Below are 20633 nucleotides of genomic sequence, written 5' to 3'. Positions count from 1 at the left end.
GATAGTTATTGCTGCTTTCCTGTTGATTTAACTCTTTCACAGCTGTAGAAGGCCACGAAGAGTAAGGTAGGCTTCCTATAGAAAGAGCTGTTGATTACTGTCTCCAGAGCTGAAAAGGTTTGTCTGTTCCTAAACTGTAGCTTGACTGAATGAAACATTACATTGTGTTTAATAATAGAATAATAAGGAGAAGCTAGTACATTTCCGTTTCGAGTTCAAAGAATTGATGGCACTGCTTGGAATGCTGGAATTTGTACACAGCAGTAATAAAATATTTGTTTTCTTTTTTGTGTTCTGGTTTTCAAGCCACTTCAAAGTCAATTCTCATTAAGATAAAGGCATAGATGTAGATTACACAAGCCAAGCTCACATAATACCAATTTGTTAAACCCTGCTGTGCAATAGATTATTTATTAAACTGCTTTCATTCTATTAATATATCGTTAAAAAAAAAACATTCGAATTTAGATACAAAATATCTAATATGAACTTTGATTTGGTCTTAGAAATAAATAAGAAATATGATTTTTTTTTCTAAATAAATCTTAAACTTAACTGGGTTGTCATGGGTGTCTGTTGCATATGCACGAGTCTCCGAGAACATGGTGCCTATTGCGCATCCACAAATCTCCGAAAAAATGGCCACCGTACCATTTTCTTGCTGAATTGTTCTGCTGCAGTACCAACTCTGGACTTTGCAGAGGTAAGTAATAAACATGGGTGCACGGTGTACTGTGTGGTTATGGTATAAAATGTCAACAGTGTCTAAGTTGATGCCAAATTGTCAACATGGACAAGGCTGAAATAGCAGAAAGGTCAACATGGAAATGGTCGACCCATAAAAAAAGGTTAACTTTTTTTTATTTTTGGGCATAAAAAAACCCTTGATCTTTCAATTAGTCGACCATTTGACGATATCGACTATGTCATGTAGTTACAGTATATTCCCTGTCAACTTATCAATACCATGATGTATCAAGCAGTAAAAATAGGAGACTAGTGAAATAGTTTCCATATTGCAACCAATCTGCTTTGACATAACATTTATCAACTACCTTCTATAAAATGATTAGTAGAAGTTGGTTGGTTGATGTGGGCAACTTCCCCATTTGTCCAGTTCTCCACTCATTTCACAGCTTGAAGTGTCAATCTTTATTTAGCAAAAGGGACTGGGGTGGAGTATAGTGTCTGTGGGTAAGGCTTAGCTCTGTAGGGAATTGGGTGAGGAATATCTGATCATTTTATTTCCGTATTATTAGGAGGTTTCCTGCAATGTCTAATAAGCAGTGTGCATAAACTGACAATATATAAATGAAAAATGAATAATACTAGAACGCTCCATATGATGCATTTTAGTGCAATATAAATATGAACTGCTTAAAATAATTCATGTGTAATAAACACAGTGGCTTGTCTTTGATAGGTATGTGTTGGCCAAAGCAATAATTAGCATCTGTTGGTACTCATCCATCTGTGAAGGTACACACTGCAATCACTGGAGGATTTAGCATCACCCGTTCATTATATTATCTGCAACCTACAACAGAGCTTATTAATTCTATTAATTGTATCTTCATTACATTTACTTTGACCTGTCACACAGCAACATGAGAACAAAGATTGCCTCTGAAGAGCTAAAATCCCTTAACAATAAAAATGCCATCCAATGTACTTTCAGGTAATTTGTGGTTTTAACATGTAGCTAAGTTAATTATGGTAACAAACTTACCCAGGGCTTAGACCATTTTATCATGATTTAGCAGTAGGCTTCAGGGAGGAAATACATTAATGAAGCTTGTTTCAGAAACAGGGGTGTAAAGTCTGATGTAATGACACACTACAACCCTGAACTGAAGTAAAGGTTTACAAACTTTTTTTAAACATGTAGTCGTCTCATAATCTCTATTTGCTGAAAAAATGCTATAGGATTTTATTTTTTTTGCAGCAACAGCCTCCAATACTAGATCCTATTTCTTGCATGAGATGATAGGATCCAAGCTCTGCACATTACATCACAGCAGTCCATGTTATTTACATTCCCCCACACATTAATTCCCATTATTCCTATTACACTGCCCAATAGTATCCTTATTCACATTACACCGCACAGTAGTATCCTATATTCAATTCACCGCACAATAGTGTCCACTATTCATGTTACATTGCTTACTAGTATGTTGTTCACATTTTACCACACAGTATTACCCCTTAGTGATATGAAAGCATTACCATTTACTGTTAGGATGTCTGCATTTGGGGTGTGGATAACAACATCATTTAAGAGCACAGCCACAACATAAATACATGTAGCTATGGTGCCTACATCCTTTATCTCAAATCCTGCAAGATTAAATCCTTGACCCATGTGATCACGATGTACAGTATGAGGTTTTAGCACCATACAAAAGGAACAGTCCTGAAATGAGGATGGAGGCATACTGTCAACCCAGGAGCTCTAAGGCTGGATAGATGGTAAATTATTTGTCCACCAACCTTTTCTTCTCTACGTCTCTACAGTATGTTTTCTCTCTTTTATCAGTTCTCTGCAATCTCCCTGCTCTTCCCAGAAGAACATACCATGTTCCTCTTTTTTGTTATGCACAAGTTCCTCTATCTACTTTACTTACCGTTTGTCCATATCTCTGTTCCTGATATATTCCTCATATTTATTACCAGCTCCCTCTAAGCACTGAACTCCTACATTTTTTTCTTTAAGATTGCAGCAAGTAGTAAAGCCCCATACACACGGGAGAGATATATTGCTCAGCCATATATTGCTAGCAATATATGGCTGAGCAATATATTGCTCAGTTTCTCCTTTTCATCAGCGACCAGAGATGGTCGCTGATGAAAGGGAATCTCTGCCGGCGGTGCCGCAGAGGTAATCAGCTGGTCGCAGGAGCAAGCTCCTGCGACCAGCGATTAGAATGGGGCAGAAAACAGGAGCGCGCACCCAGCCATTTATCGCCGGGGCACACTCCCATCACTAGCAATATGCAGCTTAAGAGTCAGGTAGAAGGTTTGTTATGATGGTGAGAGTGTCATCGAACTACTCACATTGTTCTGCACACATACCTCTTCCTGTGAGAGCTACTGTAGTGGAGTCTCCTGGTACGCATAGGCAAGAATCTTGGCAAGTGCCTTAAATTATGACAAGAATAGCACTGGTATATAATATGGTTACTAGAACTGCCACCACATCATGCAATGTAAGGACAAAGCAGAGCTGCTGCACCTGCCCAGTGTACCAGCTATTTCTACAACATAATATACTGTATGTGTGGATCTAAGCCCTCACACATCGCAATGGACCAGAGATTAGCTGCCAGAAGGAAGAGACAGGAGTCTCACCATGAAGTGGGAGATTGTGAGCTTAGAATTTGCAGTACTGGTTCTATTACATTTGTGTATTTATGTCACAATCCTCCCTGAAGCCTTTGCACTTGTTCTATCATACCTGCTTTTCAGTCCTGTGTATCCCAGCCTACTGCAGCTAGACTAGTGGTAGCCAACCCTAGCCCTCAAAAGCTACAAACAGTTCACATTTTCCAGACAACATAGCTGCTGCACAGCTGCACTCATTAATCACTGACACATTTTAAAAGATACACAGATGGAGCTAATTAGCTCCCTTGTGATTCTGTGAGGAGACCTGCAAAACATGCACTGTTGGTAGCTCTTGAGGACTAGGGTTGGCTACCCCAGAGCTAGACTATCATATGTCCTGAGCCTGTGCTAGTAATGAGCAGCTGGCTGAGTTCTACTTCAGCCATTAACTCCATAGTTACCGGTGGAATGGAATCATGCACAGTGCCAGATTAAGGTCTAAATGGGCCTGGAGCTGAAAATGATCAAGGGCCTATTATGCGCAATAGTAGGGGTTGTGGCCAGCACCTAATAATGTGGGGGGCGTGACCAGTGTTCTGGTTGGGTGGTCTGCTCATGGGTGTGTCTCTATATGTGTAAATACTTTAAACTAATTATATATGCCTGGAAAAGGCAGGGGGCTGGCATAGGAAAAATGCAGGGAGATAGGATGCCGATATCCTAAGATACTTGTGGGGTGAGGCGGCACTCTAATCATAGAAAAAAGCCCAAACTTGGTAGACAACATTTCAGCACCTTGTCTGTGGTCACCTAAGTTTACCACATCATATACCCCTTATTCAAATCATGCAACACAATAGTAACCCCGTATACTGTACTTGCCTCTTACACATTATGCCACATGGAATGAACCAAACTTCACCCCAACTGAGCCAAAATTCACACTATGGCACATGGATTGAGCAAAAATTCACAATATGCTTCATAAACAGGGGCATTGCGCGCCATAGGTGCGCATTAAACATTTACATCATAATGCCCATTACATGTTAAGCCACACACATTATTATTACGTATCATGTCAAACACCATAATGCCTATTAAAAAAAAAATGCTACATAAGTACTGCTTACCTACATGCTCATTGCCATGTGGGATTACATGCTCATTGCCAAGGGGGAATATATGCTCGCAGTAACTGGGGGACAGCTGCCGCCGGGCAGAATTGACAGCCATTGACAGCCAGGCAGAGAGCAGGGGGCTGGCCGGCTGTATTCAGAGCACTGCAGGTCCCGGCTATTTGAAATAATACCCCTTTCACACCAGAAAATGCAGGGACTTACCAGGAAATATGGTCCCAGGATCATGAAGGGACATTCCCGAGATGGCCCCTTTTACACCAGCCTAGTCCCTGCTTTTTCTGGTGCGAGGGGGAGAGTAAAGCACCCCTCCCCCCTTTAAATAAACAAGCTATATCTTCAGAACCAACTGACCCATTTACATGAGACTTTTGAGTGGACTTCGAATGATTTTTGTCCCGTGAAACTGGCCCGTTTGGTTCCAGAGAAATCTGCTCTCAAACAACATGAACAGCCATGAAATTACCTTTCAGAAATGAAAAAAAAAAAAAATTGGTTTACCCGCAATATCTCTGGAACCAATGAACCCATATGGACCAGCCTGGTATCAGATTGAAGGCGCAGCAATTTGGGTCCGACTGAGATCAACCTCAAGCTTCTGTAATGCCGGAGGGGGAACTGGCAGCTGTTGGAACCAGGTGGGGGTTGGAATTAGCGGGTCCCATGTTATCCTATGGGGAAAACGTTCCAGCTTTGCCTGGCGGTATTTCCGGTTCCTGGGAGGCTAGTGACGCGGGGCCAGGTTCGTTGGAAAGCCCTGGCCCTCAGCTACAAAATGGGCCTATTAGGACAGTGGGCCTGGAGCTGTAGCTCCATCAGGCCCATTGTTAATCCGGCCCTGATCATGCACGTCTCCTGTTTATTATGTTGGCCTCATTCAAAGACTACTCCAGGTTTTACAATTCCCATTTACCCTGCTGCCCAATCAGTGCTACTCTAAAGCCCCGTACACATGGGGGAGCTATATTGCTCAGTTTCTCCTTTTCATCAGCGACCAGAGAGAGTTTTTGAAACGTTTTGAAATACTGGTATTCTCTAACCGGTAAATTGGCTGGGGAGCTTTCACACTGCAGCTGGTACCGTTTTTTAAAATGCAAAAAAACCCAGCAATATACCAGCGATGTGAAAGGGGTATGATTTGAGTGTAGATTTAATCTGATGTGTTTATACCAAAAAGAAATTTTAAATAACAAAAAAATTTATACACTTCTTTTTCTTTTAATAATATAACAAAGTATATTGTGATTTTTATCAAATTTTATGTTTGGCAAATGAATGATTCATTTGGGAGCAATTTGTGTTGTATCTGGGGATCGCCTTAAATCGGAAATCTATTTGATACAAATAATAAAATGCATTGCTTTAACAGTGGTGCGCCTTCCCAATGTATATATTAGTGCATTCCTACTCTTACCTACAGTATCTGGGTGCTCCTCTGTAAACTGGAAGTGCATATTAGCATCTAGCAAGGCACAAAATTATAGACATTCTGCACAAATGGAATCAATCTAGTTTAGTAGTGCAAATGAAACAAAAAAAAAAGATATACTGTCTTCATATCCATTTTTTTTTTATAACTTTGTATGTGTGAAGTTGTTCAATACATTGCTTGAATTATGGTAGAATAGCAAATTTAGGTGAAACCTGAATTGCTGTGTTAGCAAAGCAAAAAAGCTTGCAAATGGGCCAAACCATGTTGCATTGAAGGTGGGGCTGTTGTAACATGGGCAAATATATTTAGATTTTGGTGTGTTACATGGTTTCTGTGCAGAGTAAATATTGTCTGCTTTGTTAACCCAGCCATTTAGATTTCTGTTTGCATACACCCTACCCAAATCTAAAGGGGGGGGGGGGGATTCAATATGGGATTATGACTGTCGAGACGTACCAACAGACTGTTTTTGCCCAGCTTGACTGCAACACGACAGCCGGTATTCAATGTTCCGTTGACTGTCGGAAAGTGTGCATGTTGGTGAAAACATCTGCGGATTGTCTAAAAACATCTGGGAATTCGACAATCCAGGGCAGTTTCCATCAAAACAGATACAACTTGTTTTCAGTCAGAGAAGACTGAGAAGAGACACAATTATCCCCTACCTGGGATGTATGGTACTTCCACCTCCTAAACTGTATGATGAATCGTCTCCATTTACATCTATGCACCTCTGATTATTGAGGACCACCAGATTAGCCTTACTCTGACCTTCTGGACAAATATTGAGATGGAGAAGAGAAGGTGTCCTCCCCTAACCAGGGATGTACAATTTCAATTCCATTTGAGCGTCGGTGGAGAGGACACCTCTTTTGTGTTTCCATACATGATCACCTTTCTGTTTGTCTACACGTGGTGTGTGGACACCACATTAATCCCCTTCTCTATTAGTTGCATTGTGCGCATTAGGTAACTGTGTCCATTTCTAATTTCCTGTTTTGCCGGAATCTGCCTTCAGTGTTGTCGGAAACGGCAACATTGAATAGTCAATTGACGATCTTTCCCCTGTTGGAAATATTGGCACATATTGAATACCCCCTAAATCTTTCTGCACATGTTTTATCATGATCTGCCCCACCTGCAGTGCAACATGGTTTTGGCCATTTGCATGTTATTTTTTATTTTTTTTATTGTTGCTAACAAACCTGAATAGGGTTGTTCTAGTCTAAGCAATTGGTAGCATGGGGGCTCATTGTCCTGGACATAGGATGAGATATGACTATTGCCACATCAGAGATGGTGCAAGCATCGAGTCCATTTGTTGAGCAGAAATTAACTCTATTCTTTTCTCATTTAAATTGAGTAACTGTTTCTTGCAAGAGGACATCTAATGTTTCTATTGCCTTGCAAAAGTAAAGGCTCAAATCAAATGCATGTTCTCATTCCTTACCTCTGCTCTACAAATATAACCAAACTTGTGTTGTACTGTGATGTATTGTCTAAAATTTCATTTTACAGAGGAAGAAAATGCAATATATACAGTATAACATGCATACAGTATTCACAAAAAATTGTTTCTCCAAGCAGGAAGAGACCTTTTACTCATATCCTTACCATAAAAATAGTTTATCGCTTTTAAATGTAAACTGTTAAATTGACCTCGCTCTTAAGAGAAATGTGACCCCATGCTAGCTTTCACTTGTTCTAGAAATGTGCTATGTATAAGCATTCATAATTTATCTAATTTAAATAGGTGCAGGAAATTGGGACAGTGAGACTATGAATATGTTCTATTACATTATCAAAATGTAAAAAAGATCATTTATCACTTACATAAAATACTTTCTAAATGAAAATATGAAAACTTTACACACTGTCTTTTACATACTGGTTGAAACTATTTTTTATTTATATGGCTGTATAAATTCATGAAATTTCTTGGTTTATGACTGCAAAATGCATTCTAAACGTTTTATTGGGGCAGGAGTGAATTAGACATTTTAAACTTTTCATATGCTTTATTTACTTGAGATTTTGTAGAGGTAATAAGCTACCAGAAGTCATGTACGGTACCTAGAAATGTGCTGTTCATTTTCTCTGTGGTTTGCAATCATTTTTTTTGCCTGCATATTCCTGTCATTTTCTATTTTCTGGTTCAACTAATCAAGCCAATCACTGCTTATGAGAGGTCTGGTGCACTTAATGGTTGAAGTGCTTTATCTAAGAGTGATGATACCTTAATTATGAAAATGATAAATGCATTATACACGGGGCACAGCACTCTTTCAGGAAAAGGTTATAAAATCCTGTTATTTAAACTGAGCTAAAGACCCCACTGTTATAGAACACCAACTGCTTTGTGAACTGCAGAACCACCTCTTCTTAAATGATTATGCTGTTGTCAACTATAGATAATCACAAAATCGAACATACATAATTAACCACTACTTGGTAATAAATAAGTAAAAAAAAAAACATATAATTACTAAGTGCAAAAATAAAAATAGGAATAGGTGTATTAGCCAAAAGCTTTTTCAGTTAAACTATATTGTTGAGGACATGACTTGAAGGATTGTAGAGAAATTGGCTGCCCTCTCCATCGGTCACACATTCATGCCAGGTAAACCATTTTGTAATAGGAGAATTAGCTGGGGAGGAGTAAAGCATAAACTCAGTCTCCATGGTGAAATGGAAGTGTTACTAATGAAATAATTTGAAATAGGGGGAAGAGTTGTTTCCATGATTGCGCTTTTGCAGAATGTACAGCTATACAAACTAGAGCTGAGCGAACGTACCTGAACCCAGGCAGGTTCACGGACTGCTTGCTCCTTCACGTAATTTTCCAGATCTAGAATGAAGCCGATCATCATCATCCCACCAGCGGTGTAGCTAGGTGCTATGGTGCCCGGAGCAAGGACATATTTTGTCGCCCCCCCCCCGGTAATGAATTGGGGGCGTGGCTAACATGTGTTGGCATGTTACATTTGAAAAGAAAAAACGTAAAAAATAAGACCCTATATGAGACGCTGTAACGAAATCTGCTGCGCTATATAAGACACTGTAACGGAATCTGCTGCTCTATATAAGACACTGTAACGGAATCTGCTGCGCTATATAAGACGCTGTAACGGAATCTGCTGCACTATATAAGACGCTGTAACGGAATCTCCTGCGCTATATAAGACACTGTAACGGAATCTGCTGCGCTATATAAGACGCTGTAACGGAATCTGCTGCGCTATATAAGACGCTGTAACGGAATCTGCTGCGCTATATAAGACGCTGTAACGGAATCTGCTGCGCTATATATATGTATATACATACATACAGATAAAGAACAAAGATAAATACAGCACACAGCATGGCCTGGGTGGCAGCAAAAGCCAGAGAGATTCACTCTCTCCCTCTCCACCCCCCCCCCCCCCGCCCCACGAATCCCAAACCCCAAGTTTATTATGTTTATTTCTATTTTTAACTACATTAATTACCTTATTGAAGGTAAGGAGTAACAGGGCGACAGCAGCAAAACTTCTCCTCCTCCAGGGCGGCTAACTACAGCCAGCTCTTGAGGCTGATGACGCTGCTGTAGCCAGGGAGGAGGGGGTGAGGGGGTGAGGCTGGGAGCTATCTCCCTCCAGGACAGCCTTATCTCTCAACTGCACATTCACTGACCTTGCATGCATCCTTCCTGATCCCACCAGCGCGGTTCCCATTCCGTCTGTCTCACAAGTTCACCTGTGTGAGACTTCCTCCCAGGCCAAAGCATGGCCTCATGGGATTTGTAGTTTAAACGTTAACTGCTCAAAGTTTGAGCAGTAACATATAAACTACAATTCCCATGATGCCACTGTCCCTGCTGCTCTGACCTGCCGGGTGCCTGAGTCACAGGCAGCTAAATCTCGGCACCTCCACTCCGACTGTAAGTAACTAAACGCTGCAGCTGGGCGGGGAAGCAGGGCAGGGGAGCCGGTGGCACGCGGCTCCGGCGCCATTTGATCTCTCTGCGCCCGGAGCGCGTGCTCCGGTGGCTCCGCCCTCGCTACGCCCCTGCATCCCACTGTTCGATTCTGGTGAGACCTGGACCCTATATAAGTCCCTGCGATCAGCGCCATTTTCATTCTGGCTGTGATTTCAGACAGCATGGATATTGATACTGCAAAGGGGGTGTAGTGCAGGGGGGGACCTACTATGGGCGTCCTACTATGGGGAAATGCATCTATTATCTCACACCTGCCCATATCATACTCCCGTATGTCTTCTTCGGCTCAGCCTACTATGTTTGCATCACCATGGAGAGACTTTCAGCCAATCAGTGTGGACCAGCTTCAAGAGCAGTATGACAGCGAGATTGTCTGCTGTCCGTTCAGAGGGCATCTAGCTTACACCCGCTGAGCTGTTGGGGAGAATCCCTGCTGGAGCAAGGAAGGGTAATGTATCTTGGTGTAAAATTAAATGAATAAAGTTATACTGTACTTGGTGTGTGTGTTTATTTTATCATTCTTTTTACAGGTGAACTACAAGTCCAAAGGGACCAATTAATGCCTCGCATGCTGGGACTTAAGTTTTGCCAAGTTTGACTGTAAAAATCAATGTGTTTTTTTTTTCCATTTAATTTTACACTTATCAGCCCGGTGTCCACTGCTTTGGGATGTTTTGGACAGCCCTGGTCTTCAGTACTGGATGGGTGAAGCCTGGGGGGGACCCCCTTTATTGAGGAGGTCCCCACTCCCCCAGGTACCCTGTCCAGGGATGGCCAGCCCTGGTACACATGGTATGGCCAGGGGACTTTTCATAAAAAGTGTCCCCCTGGCTGTGGCATGACACCGTGGGCTGTTGGAGCCCAGTGCTGGTTCCAAAATACAGGGGACCCCAGTTTTTTCTCACTTGCATTTTTGGAACTAGGACTAGTCCAAGAGCCTGGTGCTGGTAGACCCCTACACATTTTGTTCCTGTACCAGTTCAATGAGCACAGGGATGGTTATGATCAGGAGGGTAATTCCGAGGCCATTTATTTACTAAACACCACACATTTTCACGTCTAAAAAATTGTACATAAAGAGTTCTAAAAATCACACATGCATGAAAATCGCACAAATTCGGACTTTCTCTAAAAAAATCGCACCCTATTATACTCTATTTGTGATTATTTTTAAAAAGTGTGAGATTTTAAAACATTACACCCTATTACATCTCGCCCATTATCTCCTGCCTAACATCTCTAATCTCCACCACTGACATCTTTTTTCAGAAGGACTATTCCATCTTGCACCTCTTTTCTTTGCATTGTGTGCCCTTTGGAGCATTGGCAGCTTATTTTGTGGGGCCCAAACAAACCAATCATTTCAACCACAGTCGTGTGGCATACCCTGTTGCTGAAGTAATTGGTTTGTTAAAGTGTGCATTTCCTGTTTATACAACATAACGGTGGGAGGTAGGACCCATGGACAATTCCATCCTGCACCTCTTTTCTTGCATTATGTGCTTTTTGGGGCCTAATTTTTAAAACTGCCATTCTATCTGCCACTGCAGAGCCACTTGTTTTGTGTTGCCCACTTTTGTCACTTATCTTATTCTTTCAGCGGTACTTATTTCCTAGCACAGCGCCCGCGATTTTGATTGTATTGATCGGGTTGGAAAAATCGCGTCCATCGCATGCCAACCAAATCGCATGCGATGCGATCGACCCGATTTTTACATTGGAATCAATTTAAAATGGTCCCTGAGACCCGATTTTACATTGATTTCTGTCAGGACCCGGGGCTCCGTGGACGCACCTACCAGCGGTGGTGTGGTGGCCACATGGACGCCCCAGACCTCCGCTACGTGCAGGAACCGTAGGACGGGTCAGGGGAAAAGCCGCACGGCAGAGACATCCTCCGCAGCTTCCGGACGTCGGAGGTTGCTAGGCAACCAGCCCGGCGCGCTGCTTCCGGCGGTAGTGACAGAGCTCCCGGCGCGTTGCCAGGCAACGGAAGACGCCGGGCGATTCAAACCTGCGTCCTGACTGTTTCTAAGCAGTCAGGACGCCGGATGCTTGGCGCCCTTTCTCATTGCGCCTATCACCTTATGAGAGGCTTGGCTCAGGTGCCTCTCTTTCATTGGTCCCGCTCCCTTTATCAGCGGTCTGAGAATGTTCTCAGACGCCGGTGATAGATTCCTGTTGCTTGCGGGTCAGCTGTCTCAGCTACAGGCAGCCATCTCTGGTGAACACTCGGCAGTACCCACTCGGTCCGGACACCCACATCTCTTACACCCTCCTGGGTGCCGTGAGTTATCCTGGGCTACCGCCGAGTAGCATCATTACTCTTTTGTGTGCCCTGTTGGAGGTGGGCCTTGTTCCTCCTTATTGGTTGTTAATTCATCCCTGTATGTTAGTTGTGGGGTCACAACTTTCATTAGTGGTATTTTGGTCTCACAGGTATTTGTGGGACTAGGATCTCTTGCGTTTCGCGACGGTGTCGCAGTATTACGTTGTCTGGTTATTTGTGCTTTGGTATCTTTGCTTTATATTATTTTGGGATACCCCGAGGGATCCGGCCATAGTTCCCGGATTAGTTCATCATCCCAGGTTCCTGGGGGCCTCTGCCTTAGGGCTAGTTAGGTTGTTATCCCCTTGTTCTCTCCTAGCTTTGGTGGTCGCGTTGTCTCCTCTCAAGACCAGGTGGCATCGGGGTTGGAGCCTGACTAACGGGCTCCTTCGGACGCGGCTATTATTGGCGAAGCCTAGTACCGCACGCGTCCGCCAAAGCTATTCTGAAACAACGGAGGTAGGGTGGCAGGAGGGGCCCCAGGAACCTAACAATTTCAATGTAAAAAGCCCCAAAACCCCCCATTTTAATAGAAAACCCCCTCATGTTTTAAATGCCCCCCCCCAATGTTAACGCCACCCCACTATTGACGCCAACCCGAAGCATGGCGAGCGCAGCGGTACGCGTCCTCCGACCTTTTCATACCCCCACACCCATGGAGTTGATTTTATAAAGTGTGGCGAGCCCCGCGAAGGGACGCGCATAACTTCACAGGTATACGCGTCCCCTTGCGGGGCTCACCACACTTTATAATATCAACTCCACACCGACGTGGATAGTGGGGGTATGAAAATTTCGGAGGATGCGTACCGCCACCCCTCGCGGGCTCGCTGCGCTCGCCACGCTTTGGGTTGACGTCAATAGTGGGGTGGCGTTAACAATGGGGGGGCATTAACCATACTTTATAACCATACTCAATGAGAAATGGGCCATATTGGCCCATTTCCCATTGTCCCCTATGTAAAATCGCGTTGATCGCATCGCGGCCCATTATAATCGCAATCAACCCAATTTTGACTTGAAAAATAATTTAACATCCCATTATTATATGGGAAAATTGCGTTAATCGCGTCAGTCACATCGCGGCCCATTACAATGGGCCGCGATGGACGCGATCAACGCTATTTTTCTCTTTCAAATTAGCAGGTGATTGACAGAAAATCGTTGATTGTATGCCTTAAGTACCTTACACTTAAGGCATACAATCAATGAAAAGGGCGCCGTTCTAGGAAATAAGTACCCTTTCAGCTACCTCAGTGCAAATTTTTGGTTTAAAAACAATATTGTGAGCTTTGAGGTATTCAGAGTAGACTGGACATTAATATTATTTAGGTTAATAATAAAACAAATACACTAAAAATACAGATCCAAAACCAAAACCCAGAAGGGTGGATTTGGCAAAACCAATCCAAATCCAAAATGCAAATGGAGATCCAGATACAAAGCCAAAACTCAATGCATATCCCTAGACCTTATACCTATCTACGGTGTACAGGGACCGCATCGGGGAATGTTTGTAATAATGCTAGAACAGGAGAGCTAGAATAATAATGCTAGGAGATGGTGAGCCAAAACATTTTCAATTACCTTAAAGTGCCGGCAATAGGACAACAGAGAAATAACCCAGATCCAGGCTACCTTGTAAAATTGGTGTGGTACAGTAGTTTGAAAATGTCTAGGTCAACATGCATAAGGCCAATACTGGAAAAAGGTTGACTCAGAAAAGGTCAACACATGAAAACATTGACATGAGTTTTTTACATTATTTTGTGTCCATGTCAACACCTAAGCATGTGGACCCACATTTAGTGTATGCCATAACTTGCTTCACTCACCTTGCTTCAGGCCAGGTGGCTCTGCATACTTTAACATCCACATGGCTCACTATTGGAAAGAGTAAAGTATGTTCAAAAAAATTATCAAAAATCCCCAAAAAGCCTTGTCATGTGTCAACTATAGCTATGTCAACATTTTGACCATGTTAACCATATGGTGTAGATCTATTGACTGTCAACATATACACCCATCTGGATTCCAGTGTGAACACAGTTATTAACAGCTGTGACAATGTGAAATGTTGTTCAATAACACACAACACTTTTTTTTATTCATTTCACAAAAATGGCTTCCACTCTTCTTTTAAATACTACACTATTTAGCCTATAATGTAGCTTGATGTGTGCGGACATGTAAGAAATCACTACATGAGTCAAATGTTGGGTTTGTGAAGCTCATCATTGTATTTCTGGGCATGTGCTTGGATTTCAATCCCAAAACACAACATGGGGGCACAAAATGACTTCCATTGAAAGTAGATGGTCCTTCTACAGAAAGGAAATCCCCTCCACACAGAATGAACAATGACTGAATTAGCCTCATTTGTGAAAATAAATTCTGCTCTTTCTCTTTACTCAACTTCTCCCCGCAGTCATAGAGTGCTCCACAAACCAATACCAGTTAGGGTGCAGTGGACCTGTTGAGCTTGTGAATGTGATAGTATAGTTAATGCATAACAGAACAGAGGCTTTAAAGACACCATAAGCATCATCTACTGTAAGAGACTATGGCAGGTATTTAATGCGGCAGGTGAGGGGGTTAAACGGCGAGGATTGCAGAAAACCAGCTATCCTCATTGTTTAAGCCGGCCGCTTGCTCTATTCAACGTTCTGGGGAAATCCTTGCTGTAACAGGACGGGGAGAATTCCCCAAAACAGTGAGACCCACAGCTAATGCAGAAAACTCGCTGTATTTAGCCGCGAGTCTCGCTGCTTCTGGAGCCACATATGCCAATTCCCCCTCACTCAAAAAATGGAGCGAGGGGGAATTGGCGTATGAGGGCAGGTGCGTTGAATACTGACAGGGTGAGTGGTGACAGCGAACAGGAAGCCCTGCTCACTGTCACCGCTCGCCCACAGCATTGAATACCTGCCTATAGCTGGATCCAAAAATTAACACAAATGGTATTCTTACTAATATATAAATATAAACCGTGGCAGCTCTAGAGGCCAAATGCCAATGAGTTCTGGCCAACACGATAACTGTTGGTATACTGTAGCTCCTCTATTTGAGAGAGAGAGAGAGAGAGGAAACTGATGTCTTCCTAATCTTGAAATCAAAAGTTGACTTGAGGTCATAGTGTACAATAACTTGGCACTGTGGATCAATGTATAGGAATAACTCATTAGTTAATTCTCCATGTTTGGTTCCATATTAAATTTTAGAGCATATATTTAATATGTTGTCCTTGGAATAATGTGGTTAATAGCCATGTTGAAAAGGACAAAGGATACTTATTGCTTTTGCTATATTCTGTTATAATTACAGTGTAATTAGCCTATGTGTCTGGCTCCCTTCTCATCTGTCATGTCTGCGTTATTGGCAGTGGGAACCATTAATGGTGGTGCAGTCTGCAGTGCCCACTGCATCAGAAGTTAAAGCTATCTATTTTTTATATAAATGTAATCTGTGGCTGGTTTCTGTATGGTAATGAAATCGTACAGTGACTATGGGTATGTTGGTAGTGCGGACCACACTGGATGACCTCAAAATCGCAAAGCTGCTCTATGGTTTTGGTGTCATTGAGCAGCATCAACCACACTGTGCTGAGGAAGGCTGGATGCAGTGCTCCATTAGCTCTGGGCAAGCCCGAAGAGTGACAACAATGGGGGATTTAACCTTTGGCATTGGGTGATGCCACTGAGGGCATGCTTATAAGCTTTATGTAAGAATCTAGCTGTGTATGCTGAATTAGTTGAGCTCTGATGTTGTGTTCTGTGTATTACCTAACCTCTACTCATCTCCTTTTTATTACTAATTTTGGTTTTAAAGGAATGCTGAAGTACTCTCAGGGAATCTGGGAGCTCAAGGTAACTCTTGAGTCATCTAGCATGCCCACATGCTGAGTCAGCCATTGCACTGTATTGTGTTCAAATTAGAGATGTGCAGGCTCTGATTTACTCTTTGATTTACACTGATTTCAAAGCAGGATCTTATTGGCTATCAACTATCAACAACTGTCATGTAATTTGGGATAACCAATAAGATCCTGCTTTGAAATCAGAGTAAATCAGAACCTGCACATCTCTACTTCAAATGTACTGTAGTGGGTAAAGCACACTGCATGCCCATATTTTCCTGCATATATGACTTAATTGGAATCCGTTGAATCCCATTCCGAGATGTAGCAGCAGTCTGAAACATAGTATTATTTAAAAATCAATTCTTTAAAAAGGCAGCTTATGGCAACTTCTACAACCGTACTGTTGGCCCACACCTCATATTTTATACTTTGGAATAAAAATGAGGTGGAATAGAATATCACACGAGTCTCCAATATTGACTTTTTTAGACCTAATAATTTGCGGAACTAATCTTGACATTAGGCAGAAATTAAAAGCTGATTAATTAGTGTGTGTGTGTGTGTGTGAATAAACCATTACTTAAGAGTGAAATAACAGCTGCAAAACAGATTGGCAAAGTTTCGGCAAAACGGATGTTAAAATTGTACTCTGTCAAAGTACTATGAACTATAGAATGTGGAGTCATCTGTCAATGTCAGGCATCCTGTATATCCAGCGGTTCCACCTGGCATGTCACTGCAAAGCTACTATTGCATGCTGTGTTAAGTTCTTAGCATTATCTACTCTGTCACCTCTTACCTTGTCCATCAAAAGATTTAGTTGAAGTTAACAGCCAACAGAGATTAAATCAGTCTAACGGTAGTCTATAACCAAGGATCACAACTCTTTTTATTTTATTTGAACACTTACGTGTGTGTGTATGTATGTATGTATGTATGTATATGTATGTATGTGTGTATATATATATATATGTGTGTGTGTGTGTGTGTGTGTGTATATATATATATATATATATATATATGTGTGTGTGTGTGTGTGTGTGTGTGTGTGTGTGTATATGTATGTATGTATGTATGTATGTATGTATATGTATGTATGTGTGTATATATATATATATGTGTGTGTGTGTGTGTGTGTGTGTGTATATATATATATATATATATGTGTGTGTGTGTGTGTGTGTGTGTGTGTGTGTGTGTGTGTGTGTGTGTGTATATGTATGTATGTATGTATGTATGTATGTATGTATGTGTATATATATATATATATATATATATATATATATATATATATATATATATGTGTTTGTGTATGTGTATATATATATATATATATATATATATATACAGCACTATTCCATGGGTACTGCTACACCAAAGAATCAGGCGGCACTCTGTTTGTAGTAAATCAAATATCAAATAGAGTATATTGTGCAAAATTCACATATTCATGCCATCAACGTTTCAAGACCGGGTCGGTCTTTTCACATGGAATCTGCAGAGACCCTGCTTCCTCTGCCCCTCTGCTGCAGTGTATTTTGACCAGGCCCTGGAATTGCATGGTGGTGGTAGGGGTGGGGGGTTGATGAGGAATGAGGAGATATGCAGAGGAGAAGAAATGAGAAGGAGGAAGAGGGGGAATTAGGTAGATGAGCTCTACTGTGGCACAATATGTGTAAGTGCATCTACAGTGTGGTGTAAAGTAAATAATGGAAACTACTGTGTGGTGTTATTTAAATAGTGGACAATACCGAGGAATAAATCAAAAAATGCAGACAGTATCACCTAATAAATGAGTTTTTGAAAAAGTAAAGGTGTGATGACAAAAATAGACAGGAACAGAAAAACATCAATTATGTTTTTATTTTTAATTTATATTTTTTTATTTTATTTTTTTGAATTTTACTTTCCAATTGGTAAAATAAAATGGACAGGTTTCAAAATGTAATTGCTTCTGACAATGGTTCTATCATTTGAGTCAATTATCCGAAATATTGGGAGAATATGTTTTTGTACATTTTAATTCGCACTGGATTTTTATTAGTAACACTTTTCTCAATGTTTGCAGAATATCCTGGCACTAAATCCCCGGACTGCAACTGCCGCTAGTTTACATTCTACAGCAGCCAAAAAGCAGGTTAAGAAGCAGTGGAAACGAAATCCTGACCGAAGCTGTTCTGTATGTACTATATTCCTTATTTATTTATTTGTCTCAGTTTTTTATACTTTCTGTATGTTTTTATACTATTTTATGCTGCCTTACACCAGAGCACAATTATTAACCTACCTTCCTTGATTATTCCAGTTTAAGGACCAAAATATTAAAAAGAAAATCCCAATTATTTTGATTAAGGCATGATCTATAGTCTATTATTTATATATAGTGACTCCGTTTAAGGAGGTTTTTCTGGTTGATTTGCAAGGCTGCGAATTTCCAGCTTTGAGAGTCCACAAAATCCCGCCTTGCGAATGGTGGCCTGGCTGCCACCCATTCACAGCGTGTGTTCACATGCACTGGCTGCGAATGGGTGTTTTAAATAAACATCCATTGGCAGCCTGCGGGGGAACACCCACATCATTCGATGGTTGGCACCCTTTGAATGCTGTGGAAGGCACACTCACATCTAAGGTTTTTCAGAGCAACCTTAGGTGTGTGTGTCTGCACACAGAAGCAGGTGGATGGGCAGCTGACATCTGGTGATGTCAGCTGCTCCCCTCCCGCACCCGCATCATCATCCCATTAGCATGAGAACGCCTAGCATTCTCATGGGCATGTCCATGAAATGCTGGGCTTTCCTATATTCAAATGAGACAAGTGCCTGCACACTTGGGTGTGTGCACCTGGCGAACACCTTGTCCGCAGTGCATGCACACACCCATTATATGCACATGCGCAGAAATGACCCTGCGCATACGCCCACCATTGATGCTCTTGTAAAGATTCTGCTCTGTGTGAATGAACCAGTATAGCTCTGATGAATCTTTGTATCAGGTTTTATTCCTAGAGTTTAATCTTACAATTCCATCATTAAGTATGTAAATCCCTATTACAGTATCCAGACTTTGATTCTCTATTGAAATTGCTGAAATATTACCCATGAACAGAATCATGGCCCTCAATCGAATTGGTTTGTCCCATTGCAAAGTCAAGAAGTATCTACGCATGCGCATAAGATTGCATAGTCTTCGAGGCATTTGCAGCGGTGTGGTGCACAGAAGGTGGGCGGGGGCATTCACATGGGAATACCGAGCATTTCCTGGGCATACCCAAAACATTCTGGAAGAAAAACACCTGCCTTCCATGGCACAGAGAACTGCGCTGCTGATCTAAGGCACCAGAGAGTGACTTAGTTTAGCGAGTGCTTCAAAAATCATTTGATGGTTAGTGACCATCGTAACGCAAGGCTGCAAATGAATATATATATACAAACCATCCATTCACAGCTCTGCAGGGAAAATATGCGAATAGCAGGGGGTGGGCATTTGAGCGAACGGCGGGCATTGCTATAAGGCTCACAAACAAGTGAAATAAAACTGCTTTGTGAGCCAACCAGAATTAGGGCCCATGTCTTTAATCTATTAAACTTTTTGTGGTGGAAGATCACTTATGTCCATATTCACAAAACATCCAGAAAGTAGACAATGGGAAAAATTGTTGAAGGCAAAAAAAAAAGTAAAATACATTTATTATACTTCTATCAGAGAAGTAGTAATTGAAGTTGATGTAGGCCCCATGCAGGGCCGGTGCTAGGGTGTTTAGCGCTCTCCTGCGAACTATAAATTTGCGCCCTCACTTTTATAACTTCAGCGCATGTAACAAAACTAAAAGGCTTACTCTCACAAGAAGCATTGTCACACAAAGGTACCCACGTTTCATATTACACTGCAGAGTGGCACAATCTTAATCACAATACACCACATAGTAGTCTACCTTTTTCACATTGCAACACACAGTAGTACCCCTTATTCATGTTAAGCTACACAGTAATACTCCATATACACAATGCCCACAGTAGTAGTGCCACTTACTACAAGTTGTGTGGAGAGAGGGGTGGTGAGGCACACTGGGGAAGTGTTGCACTGATATATTCACAGATGTTGACACACAGAAGATGACATACGGACAAAGTCTGACATACAGTCAATGACACACTGACAGGTGCTGACACATAGATACACAGACGTTGACACACTCAGACACCAGGATAGATTAACAGACGACACTGACATGCGGATACACAGATGCTTACACGGGCAAATGCTGACATACAGATGACACACGGACAGACTCTAGCACACTTAGATGCTAAAACACTGACACATGGAAATACAAATGCTGACACAGACAGGTGCTGACACACAAACTGAAGCTAAAACATGAGTGCTGACACATAGATGCTGAAACGTTGACAGACTGGCACCTGGACACACACACAGACAGATGTCGGATGATGACACTGACACACAGACAGCCAATAACATACTGATACACAGATGCTTATACATTGACACTGACACATGGATAGACAAAGGTGCTGACACATGGATACACAGGTGTCAACACATGG

The 20633-nt window shown here is 41.8% G+C and overlaps 1 protein-coding gene across 1 annotated transcript in view; it reads left to right on the top strand.

Annotated features, from left to right (window-relative positions):
• Positions 1-20633, top strand: part of DPYD (dihydropyrimidine dehydrogenase) — a 1077189-nt gene that overhangs the window by 44542 nt on the left and 1012014 nt on the right. The window contains exon 2 of the mRNA XM_083157059.1: positions 18134-18244. Coding sequence (XP_083013185.1) covers positions 18134-18244 — 111 coding nt within the window. The remainder of the gene's footprint in view (positions 1-18133; positions 18245-20633) is intronic.

The sequence above is a fragment of the Crinia signifera genome, chromosome 8 (genome assembly GCF_055691185.1).
Source record: "Crinia signifera chromosome 8, ASM5569118v1, whole genome shotgun sequence".
Taxonomy (NCBI): Eukaryota; Metazoa; Chordata; class Amphibia; order Anura; family Myobatrachidae; genus Crinia; species Crinia signifera.
Note: the sequence above shows the minus strand (reverse complement) of the source record. Positions and strands in the feature narration are given on the sequence as shown.